The sequence below is a fragment of the Phyllostomus hastatus genome, unplaced genomic scaffold (genome assembly GCF_019186645.2).
Source record: "Phyllostomus hastatus isolate PE091 unplaced genomic scaffold, TTU_PhHast_1.1 phas_scaffold_78, whole genome shotgun sequence".
Taxonomy (NCBI): domain Eukaryota; kingdom Metazoa; phylum Chordata; class Mammalia; order Chiroptera; family Phyllostomidae; genus Phyllostomus; species Phyllostomus hastatus.
The window spans coordinates 72598231-72609475 of NW_025334041.1; the positions used below are offsets into that span (position 1 = coordinate 72598231).

General features: G+C 44.8%; 1 protein-coding gene across 2 annotated transcripts in view; it reads left to right on the forward strand.

The window, feature by feature from the left end:
• The window catches only part of ST3GAL5 (ST3 beta-galactoside alpha-2,3-sialyltransferase 5), a 51191-nt gene extending 42604 nt beyond the window's left edge, over positions 1 to 8587 (forward strand). For both annotated transcript variants that reach the window (XM_045827697.1, XM_045827699.1), the window contains 3 exons: positions 1536 to 1722; positions 2973 to 3131; positions 7373 to 8587. In XM_045827697.1, the coding sequence (XP_045683653.1) occupies positions 1536 to 1722; positions 2973 to 3131; positions 7373 to 7621 (595 nt within the window). In that variant the 3' untranslated portion in view covers positions 7622 to 8587. The remainder of the gene's footprint in view (positions 1 to 1535; positions 1723 to 2972; positions 3132 to 7372) is intronic.
• The last annotated feature ends 2658 nt before the right edge of the window (positions 8588 to 11245 follow it).

An 11245-nucleotide genomic window follows, 5' to 3' on the forward strand; every position in this document is an offset into this window, starting at 1 on the left:
CATGACTGGGAAGTAGGAGGCGAGGAGGTGAGAAACCGGGGGTGCTGGTGGTGTGCACTCTGGTCCAGAGGGGAGATGTGGGGCAGACGGGCAGCCCTGAGCAGTAGAATAGTGGGGTCAGCTCTTCGGGGAGGAGGGTGGGCAGTGAGACCTGGGTGAGGAGCCTCACCTGACCGGAGGAAGAAAGGGCCCTGGGAGAGCAGAAACAGGGGCTGGGAAGGTGCCTGGTGGTGGCAGGCACCAGACAGGGGAGTGTAGATTTTACACGTAGGCACTGGGAGGCCCCTGAGCACTGGGGGCAGAGAAAAGGTGGCTGTAGGGTAATTATGAGGGAGAAGTTCAGTTAAGAAGCTTTTGGGGGAACTTTTAGACTTAAATTGATCCCAGACCTAACAGAAAAGTTGCAAAACTAGTACAAAGAATCCCATTCACCCTTCTCCCAGACCCCCCAACTGATAACAGTTTGTCACATTGACTTTATCGTTTTCTCTCTGTATATACCATTATTTTTTCTGAACCCTTTCAGAGTTAGTTGCAAATATGTAGCTCCTTTACCTCTGAATCCTTTAGTGTGTGTTTCCTGAGAACAAGGACATGCTATTATAGATAATATATTATTGATAATACCAGAGATAATATTCAAAATGAGGAACTGTAACACTGATACAGTAGGCCTTACCTACAGTTTTTATTCAGATTTTGCCAGTTATCCTTATAAAGCCCTTCATTTTAGAAAAGGAAAGAAAGAGAGGGAAAAGCAGAAAGGGAAAGAAAAAGTAACTGGTCTAGGATCATGCTTTGCATTTAGTTGTCGTGTCTAATATCTTTTGATAATCCAGGGGTTAGGTGTCTGAGATCTAGAAGAGGAAGTGACAGTGGAATAGAAAAGAAAGGTTAGATACAGGTGACACAATTCAGGTGAAGGACCAGACTACAAACCTGTGTGGCAGGGTGAGTGTTCTTGCTTTGGGAAGAATGCTTAGATTTTTCCCCAAACAACTACTCCGGTAAAGTCCTCACTGATCTAATAGTTATATGTGTCCCAAATCCTTGCTTAAGACCAGGCTGCACCTGGGCCCATTGCTGCCCGTGGTTCCGCCCTGTCCATATACAACTGTCACTCTTATCTCCCTTGCTCTGGTTTCTAGGTTTTCCTCTCTGGTTACCTTTTTGAAATTCTAGCAAGAGCCACCAATGTCTGAGCACAATGGGAGGCTTTCAAGGAAACATTACCAGTGCCCAGAGAAAACCCAAGTATGATATGTTTGGATTGGCTTAAAGTAGCAGGACTAGAGAGAATTGCGTGATGTTCAGAGTCCCTCACAGGGGACTGGAGGCTGCCTTCATCAAGCACCTTGGAAGGGCCGAGCTGTAGGGGAAAGGAGGCTGCTGGGAGGGCACCCTACCCCCCAACCTTGTACTCACTCCCAGTCCCCGAAAAAGTGTGGAGAACATGAGGAGGGGATTTTTTTGTAATGTGATAAGATAGTTAATGTCCTGCTCTGTCATTTATCTTGTCCTTTTTATTTAAATAGGTTAAACAGTGCACCAGTCGAGGGATATTCAGAGCATGTTGGAAATAAAACTACTATAAGGATGACTTACCCAGAAGGCGCCCCCCTGTCTGACTTTGAGTATTATTCCAATGACTTGTTTGTTGCTGTTTTATTTAAGAGTGTTGACTTCAACTGGCTTCAAGCAATGGTAAAAAACGAAACCCTGGTAAGCACTAGAAATTCAACCATCAGATGTGCCTTTGTGAAAAGCGAAGGGGTCTCTTGTTGTAATTACAGCCTTGCTTGTAAAGAAACACAGCAGAAGGCTCACTTTTGTGTGTTCTTTAATAACCACTCCCTGTAGAAACCCCGCAGAACTCCCTGCTGGGAATGGCTTTCAGAATTTGATCGAGTCACAGGTGGAAATCATGATCATTACTCAATGGGAATATCGAGGTTGGACCAAAAGTGTTAATACTAACGATGATGATCCACTTTATTCACCAGAATTGAACTTATATGGCTTTTGGCTCTTTCTAGAAATTGGGCTTACACAGATTAACGGAAACCATTATGGAGGATTTTCAAAAGTATATACGTAAAATCTCCTAGGAATATTCTCAGGGAACTTCTCCAAAAGCGCTTTGATTGGTGGTGTTCTTGTAAGAGTAAATTCACAGCATTCCAGAGGGGCAGATCTGGAGGAAGTGCCCCTCACTTGGTTATATTCCTGTTGTTTGTCTTTACAATGACCAATCACATTACTTTATCGTCCCTTCCATTGTGTTGAAGTAAATTTCAGAGGCTAGCTGTTGTGGAGTGTGTGTGCATTTATAAACACTTGCACCAACTAGCTGTCCATAAAATTAATAGAACATATCAGACTTTTCACATAAGCCTCACATGATGGAGACTTTGTATCTCCAGAGCTTGATTCTGTACAGGTTATCATGGTCTTCTGGACCTTCTGTTGAGTAGAAGTTGTTTTAGCTGGAAGATGAAGCACATATGAAATGACTTACAGTCAGTTACCAAGAGACTTCACAGGACAGGGACGCAGGGTAAGTGGAGAGAGAGGACACAGGGTGAGGGCCTGATCAGAGGGGACACTCCCAGCACTTCTTACTCTTGGATTGGCTCTGCTTGCCAGTCTTCCCTGGGCCAGATGGTGGCTTTGGACCCTGAAAACGCTACCACCTCAGGTCTCTCCTTGAAGAATTTCTTCCCCAAACAAACAAGAGCTGCTTCTGCAGTTCCTGTCCTAGTCCAGTGCCACCTTCATAAATCAGGTCCTTTGGAGTTGCTTTTTTGAGTCGAGATACTGAATTTGCAAAGATCTGTGACTTTGCTACAGAAGGTATGCCCATAAGGGGCTATGACCATGGCCTGGCCTGCCCGTCAGGGGAGGCCTCTTCTTCCTCCACTGATCAGATGACAACTAAATAGTTCTAATGATTGTTTGTTTTCTTTTCTTAGCCATTTTGGGTACGACTCTTCTTTTGGAAGCAGGTAGCAGAAAAAATCCCATTACAGCCAAAAAATTTCAGGATTTTGAATCCAGTTATTATCAAAGAGACTGCGTTTGACATCCTTCAATATTCAGAGCCTCAGTCAAGGTTCTGGGGCCGAGATAAGGTATTTTTGTTGCTACTGAACTTTAACTATTCTCTGTGTTTGAGGGGCGGCATCTGCACAAATGTCACCTGGGCTCAGCAGTATACCTAGAGGTACTTTCCAGTGGAGAAACTAGTTCATGGGCAGAGGCTTCATCTGTGTTCTCCACTCTGCACCTTGATTCCAGGGCTCCTCATCGCTTACTTGGCCTTCCCCCTGGTGACTCATCTCTTTAGTATAATCAGCACATTGACATTAGGTCACTGAGATGTTATTTAAAGTATTCTTACTCTGGGACTCCATATAACTAACTTGCAGGATACTGAAAGGCACTGTGATGGTTTGGAAAGTTCTTTACATTTTAACTCTGTGGCCTGCTCGGGTGAGAATTGACATTTCTCAACATTTCATAGGTGATAGTAAATAAAGTCACCCCCCAGAGCAGTGCTTTTCAGTTGATGCACGGGCCCTACCCTAGGCACTCTGATTTAATTGGTCTGTTCTGTGAGCTATACCTTGGAATTTTCAGAGTTCCCCAAGTGATTTTATTTTGCAGCGTAATTTGAGAATCTTTGCACACTATAGGCTGTTCACTGCAGTCAGTTCTTTACCTGCAATTAGCCTGTGCTGCCACCAGGGGGTGGCGAGGCCTTTATTACCTGTTTCTTTGTGATCTGAATAGCTAGACCTCTGTCTTTAAAACTTGTTAAAGCAGTGGAAATCATTCTTAAACAAAATTTTGAGCAAAACCTTTATATGTAAAGGAAAGCAAGGAATTTTGAAATGTGGGGCTGCTGCTCACACTGAGGGCCTGAGATATGTCCTAGGAGGTGGAGCTGGCCAGGGTCACAATTTGCAGACACTGAGCCAGACTCTGAGGTGTAGTCAGTGATAGGCAGACTAGCAGGTTCCTTTATTTTCCATGTAAATCAGATTCCAATTATAAAGATTCTTGAAAACAACTCTGTACATTTTAAAGGAATAACTCTGTGGTTATTAGGGAAAATGAACACCTACGGAGGCTTCTTGAAAACAAAACCTTGTTCTTTACTATGGTCAGTGACAGCTAAATTCAACTCTGGTTCTAGCCTCAGGCTCCACTGCCCAGCTCAGCTGGGCATTTCACAGTGTTGAAGCTCTTCCCCAGCAGGCTGCCCTTTTCCTCAGATGCTCCACCCTCTTTGGTGCTTTCCTGCCTCTCCATCCACGGCAGGCCCACAAATGGTTCCTGCCCGTTGCAGGAGTGTGTCTGGGACCAATTTCCAGTCCAGAAGCGGTGGGTTTTCCCCTCAGAGGACAGAGGCCTTGCCCCTCATGAGGGGCTGTCAGGGACTATGACTGGAATCTTTGAACATGGTACTTCAGCTGCTCTGTCCCACACAGAGCACATAGGGGGCCCCAGAACGTGTTAATCTGTTAGCATCACTTTTAACAAAAGTTTTTTAAAAAGACTTAGCAGACTTTGGCAAGATTCTTAAACTAAGTTACAAAGGTGGCTCAGCCCATAAACGAAAAGGTAGCGGTTTTGATTCCCAGGCAAAGCACGTGCTGGTTCGGTCTCCAGTTGGGGTATTTGATGCCCCAAGATACCCCAAATGCCGGCAAGAGGCATTTGATGTTTCTCTCTTGTGTTGATGTTTCCCCCTTACTTTCTTTCCTACTTCCTCTCTAAAAGCAATGAAAAAATGTCCTTGGGTGAGGCTGAAAAAAAAGATGTTTTACTATATATATACTTAAGTATCTTTCAATTGTTTTAGATTTCTGTATCTTTTAAACTAGCCTGTTTCTTTATTAAATTCCATAGTATTTTTTAAAAAACACAAGCAAATGCTCATTTGTTTATAAGGAGATTTTATTAAAAGGTAACCTTTAAAAAATGGACAGATGTGATTGCATAAAATATGAAATTGCTGAATGGCAAAAGGTATCAGAAATGAGAGTTAGGACAAAATAAATGGGGGGAATGTAGCATGTATATTACAGAGTAAATACTTTCAGAGCATAAAGAGATCATATTAAACCAAAAAGATGACCAAACAAAAACTAGAGAAAGAACATGAACAGACATTTCACAAAAGAAGAAATTAATACAGCGAGGAATACATGGCAAACAGTTCCACTTCCCCAACAATCAGAAGCAAATCAGAGCCAAATGACATTTTTTGGTCTGTTTTTGGGGCGGAGCTGAGAAGTCTGAGTACTTAACAGAGCAGGCTTCTGGGGAAGGAAGCAGAGACAGGCACCGGATTCATTCCTAGATTTGGGGCAGAACTTAGTCCTACCCTCTTGGGCAGAATTATGGTGGTGAGGTAGTCTAGCAATACAGATCAATTTTAAATATGAATAATTTTGAACCATAATTTTACTGTAAAATTTCAGTATAAGGAAATTAGAGAGATCTGAAAAGATGGATATTCTAAGATACTCACCATAGCATTAACAACAAATGATTAAAAACAGCCCAAACATTCATCATTAGGGGACTGTATGAACGTATTATGATTCAGTCAGTGCAATATTGTGTGACTGTTAAGGATGAAGAAAAACTAATGGAAACGAAAACACCTCCATAATATATTAAGTAAGAAATTAAATTACAGAACATTTATACAATTCCATTTTTGTTTGAAAATAAAGGTGTGTATATAGAGATGCACAGGAAAAAGCTTGGAAATAAGCATCAAACTGTGAAGAAGGCCCTTCTCTGGAGGCTGAGGCTGTGGGAGACTTTTACTTTCTACATTACAATCGATTTATGTGTTTGAATTGAATATTTCTTTATTTTTAAAGTGGACAAGATGATATTTTTCTTTTGGATGAAAACAGTAACTTAAAGATGACTTCTGATCTAAAAATTACACTGTCCAGAACTTCCCTCATGCATATGGCCTTCCACAGAGAGGACAGTCTGTTGGATAATGATCTTAGGGGCCATGTTCTAGAGATAACACGATTTGGGTAGTTTCTGACAGTTTCTGAGTTTCTCTCCGTGCCTTGCCCCTGTGAACAGTTGATTTCAGAATGCTTCTTCCACTCGCTCTTACTGAGTGCTCCCGACAGGCTGGGGGCCAAGCTGACCACAGGTAGAGATGGCAGGACACTGCCTGGGGGTCCTAAGGCTGAGCAGAAGCAAGGCTTCCTTTGGGCTGATTTCTCTCAGTTTCTATTTTCAAACATGCAGAATGACTGGTCAGTTCCTTTTTAGGTTGTCTTCAAGAGGTAGATGCAACATGAGGAGCAGGAAGCTGCTCTCAACGGCTGGTGGCTTCAGCAAAGGCTGCCTAATCATTCTTTAATCCGGGAACCCTGAAGCATTCACTCATCCTGTTTACCAACCATGAAAGTTGGTTCTGCAAGCCACAGACTTAGCTGAGATGAGCAGATGAGGTCCATTTGCACCTAAAAAAATGTACAACAGAATATATCAGTTAATAGATCAGCAGCAGCCTTCAGTGAGGGCTGAGACAGCTGTGGGGCCTTCTCTTCCTCTCCGCCCTGTGTGCTGTCTATGCAAGGCTGGGCTGGAGATCCCAAAAGCAGGGATCCAGATTTGCAAGTGGCAAGATATCAGCTGTGAGGAGGGAGTGCTGGTACAGTCAGAATCCCAAATGATTTAGACATTTGGGGCCTGAAAATGTATTTGCCCAGAGAGGGTGAGCAGAAACTGACTGAGCATCTGTACATGTGAAAATGGCCTGAAGCATTGTTTGCCAGAAAAGCAATGAGGGCCTTCAATGGGCCGTGGCTGCAGTTAACGGGTGAGCAGAGTCTTCACCTGCGGCACCGATACGGCTGTGTTCTCGGGCACAGCCGGTCCACAGGTGCAGCCAGGGAGGCACGTGTCCCGAGAAGGACTGTGGAAGGACCTTTAGCCTCTTATCCCTGAACAGACCTTAGACGTTTGTCGTGTGAAAGAGGAAATGGCCTTGTTTTGTAATGCTGGTTGTCACCCTTAGGACCAGTAGGTAGAAGTTTTAGGAAAATAAAATTCTTAGGTTGGTGCAGAAAGAACTGAAAGAACTGGTGTGGTGGCACGCCGCCTCTGGGTGGTGCACTGAAAGTATTCCCACCACAGCCCATGTTTTACAGTCTAGAGTCTTGCCTTCGACAGGAAGTCACACTTTAGAACTCTGTGATGTATAAAATTGTGTGATGTTTCTGCATGCAGCCCCCACTGCAGGCTGTATGACTTGGCATGGCATCTGTACTACTTGGGAAGCAGTGAATCCTGCTAAGATTTTTTTGTCTTTTTTCTCTTTCAGAACGTGCCCACGATTGGTGTCATTGCTGTTGTCTTAGCCACACATCTGTGTGATGAAGTCAGTTTGGCAGGCTTTGGATACGACCTCAGTCAACCCAGAACACCTTTGCATTACTTTGACAATCTCTGCATGGCTGCCATGAACTTCCAGACCATGCACAACGTGACCACGGAGACCCGGCTGCTCCTGCGGCTGGTCAAAGAGGGCGTGGTGAAGGACCTCAGCGGAGGCATCCTTTGCGAGTTTTGAACACAGAAAACCTCACTTGAAAATGCACCTCTGACTCAGAGGGCTGTTTTTCAGAGCCTTCTTGAGTCATTTCAGCCTGCAAATACTTTGAAGTGCAGCTGGTGTTTTTAACTTCTAATTAAAAAAAAAGAACAACAGTTTAGGTCTTCCCACTTTTCCCCCCTATTTATTTGAGGTCAGTGTTTTTGCACAATGTTTTATAAGTTAATTTTGAGAACTGAATTGGAAAGACCTTTCAAAGAGAATTGTATGTGATGATGTTCTATTGTATATTAAGAAAGTTATTTAATTTATAAAACCTCTGCCCTTGTCTAGTGCACATAGAAGACCAGGTAATGAAGTGGAAGAAGGGAGGTCAGCCTTCAAAGAGAGCCCCAAATGCCTGATTCTGGCCCTTGTTACCCCATGTGGCAGGGCAGATGTCGGGGGCACTTTCAGAATGACATGCCCCTGGTACTGGTTGGGCCGTGCTGCTGGGGAGGCCTGGGCTGGTTGGAGAAGTTCGAGGTTCCTCTCTGTCAGTCTGCCTCCTGCAAGCAACCTGCAGGAATCAACCCAGGGAACCATCCTGAAGGTTCCTGGTTGGGGAGAGACAAGGAGGACGTTTCCTGTGCCCTCTCAGTTCTGCAGATCTGTCCTGGGCTCTAGAAGCCACTGTCATCCCTGCAATTATGACAACTCTTGAATTTCTTGTGAGTTCTTAACTGCCCTTCTAACGCACTTAAATGGCAATCTAAGGCATTCCACTGTCTGTGCGAGGTGGCTTATAAAAATAGGACAAAACCCCTGTTATCCAGAGTTCGGGAAGAACGAAGCCTTTCCAAGAATAACCACACTTTCTGAAACAGTGAAATGCAGTTCGCCCAGTGATATAACTTGCCCATTTAAAAAAAATTTTTTAATGTTGCCTGGCAGCATGTGCCAGGCAGTGTGCTGGTCAAAAGGAATAAAAGTTTTTGAAGAGCTCTCACGGTATAGTTAGTTTGAGCGCTTTTAAAAAAAGAAGTCTGTAAGTCTACCTGAAATGTTTATTTGGGTGCTGCCAGACGGGGGCCTCACTGGGTGCCAGCATGAGGGACCACGATGAAGGCCGCCTGTCCTGCGAGGGGCTTCCCCCCAGATGGCTGCAAGCTCTCCTGGGGGGAGGGGGGCGGGAGGGGGACGCTGGGTGTTGGTGGCTTCTTCCCAGACAACTGGCATCTCGTTCCAGCTTTTGTCTCTTAATTTCTCTAGTGTTTGCTGCCAGAGATCTTGCTCCCCCTCGCTCTTGCTGCTGCCTCTCCCTGAGTTTCCCTTAACTGCTTCTGCAGCCCCAGGGCAGCTCTGACCCCCAGCCCGCCTGGTGTCTCCTGCACTTGCAGGTCAGCGAGCCAGGCTGCAGCGTCCCGGCCCAGTCCCCGGGCATCCAGGGCTCTGGGGTCAGGCTCAGACTAGCCAGCCTAACAAAATAGTATTTTCTGGGTTTGTGTCTTACAGTTTTCTTTGGATTTTGCTTTCTACTTTGTAAGATACTATTTATTTAAGAGAAAAGGCTTTTAAATTCTCCGCAGTTAGATGACTTAAGACTTGAAGATGGAGGCCCAGGAAGATGGGCCATAGCTGTCCTGTGACTCAGGTCCGGCCAGACTGTCCCACACATGTCCAGTTCCTCATCCTTCAGCGGCTATTCAAAGCCTGATTGTTCTTTTAAGCCACGGCTTGTAACTTCCTCAGACAGCTTACCAGTGCTGCGAGCACCTCTCCAGCAGTTCATGTGGACTCATGTCCTCCCAAGGCTGTATGCACTGTATAGCTCAATGCCAGCAGATGTCACACCTGGTCTGTCCCCACCCTTCCTCATCTATCTCTTCTCTTGCATCCTTAATATTGCTTTACCCACGACTCTCGACTTTTAGTTACTAGCAGGCAGTAAGTTCCCTAAAGGAATGAAAAGGCATATTCTTTCAGACCTTTTATGGAGTCTCCCAGCCAGGTGGGGTTGATTAGAGGCCACTCTGCAAACAATAGCGCTGTGGCAGTTCATCGAAGTTGTGTCTTTGCTTTAGAGTTGCTCCACACTCACTTTTCGGGAAACAGACCTCAGGTGCTTCAGGGTGTCACAAGGTTGAAGTCTAGTAACTCAGGTTTCGCCATCACTCTTTCTATCTTCTGTAGCACACACCCCTCTCACATGGTCATATTTGTGGGTTTTGAGGCAACTTAGGAGGACTTACACATGTTAATACACTTCTTCCTGGAACTTGGAGCCACAGACGATATCAGTGAACTCATGTACATTTTTATTTTTCTCCTATGGAAAGCATACTCTCTCCAGAAACCTAGGCTGGTCTTAGAGAAATGCTCTGGGACCGGGGTGGGCACTTGCCGATGACGCATCTTGTATTGTTAGGCAAAAGCTAAGTGGAGGCCTAGACCCTGTGTGTATTCTAGCTGTTACCTTGCCTGCTTCTCTGCCCCTTTGATGTCATGCTGACTTTCTTTTCGTGTCCCAGGAGTGCATTAATAAGGCATTGACAATGCCTGTTTCCACAGAACTGGAGGGGTCTCATCATTTGTTGGACCCATTAGTTGAAACAAGTCGTCAAACCAGCTTTTTGACTAGACTGAGTATTGAACCTCTTGGCCATCAGCCATCAGTCCAGTCTGTGGTAGACAGGAGCTTAATCGCAAAGAAAAAGCAGTGGTCACACCCAGGTCTCTCCAGGTTATTAAAGATTTCTAAAACCAAGGACCACTTTTAGTTACAGTCTAATTCCAGCGCTTTGGGACTTGATATCAAAGGGGTTGTTGAATTTGCCTTGTTGTCTCAAGAGAAACTTTCAATCCAGTGTTGTAGAAGATTAAGAAATGGTAACTTAGTCTTCAACTCGGCAGGTTTACAGCATCCAAGTGTGGGTTATTTTTCATCTGTTCTTTGGGACACTTCAGTTAAGTCCATTGAGAAAGAAGAAAAAGAACAGTACCTGTGATTTAGCAGAATTCCCCTCAAAATGCAGTGAGCTTTTAGTGTGCTTGAGTAGCAAGCGAGAACTGTGTGCTGCCAGGTCCTTCCTTTTATTCACGCATGTGGTAACCGAAGTTCCCTCAAAGGACCCTGCATTTGCTGCCTGTGAGACCAGTCCCCTCTGTGCAGACACTGGCCCTCCAGGAAGGCTCCCAGACAACCACACACTCAGCTTTCAGACCAGAACACGGACAACAGGGAAGCAGACCCAGTGCACAGAGCACAGCCGAAATCAGGTCTCCGTGCCCTTTCCCTGGAGGTCAGACACCCTGGCCCAACCTTCCGAGGCTTTATTCTCCCCTTTCCCATTCCACAGGGTCTTCTTAGCATGGATTTGTGCTCTCAAAACAGGGCATTTAAATGTATTTCCCTACAGCCAACACTCAGTATAAGACTGATGTAAATTGAGAAGAACTATTCATTAAACATGCCCACTCAAATTTTGTTGACTGGAAATTAGTGTTCCCCAAAAGGAAACTGCAGTCTCAGTAGTTTGACCTTCTTTGTCAGAATGATTGGATTTGACTTAATTTCCAATATTACATTTCAATGCACCAGCAAGAAGAAAGGCACCCACGCTGGCAGGGTGCGGTGCAGCAGTAATAAACAGCATGCTATAA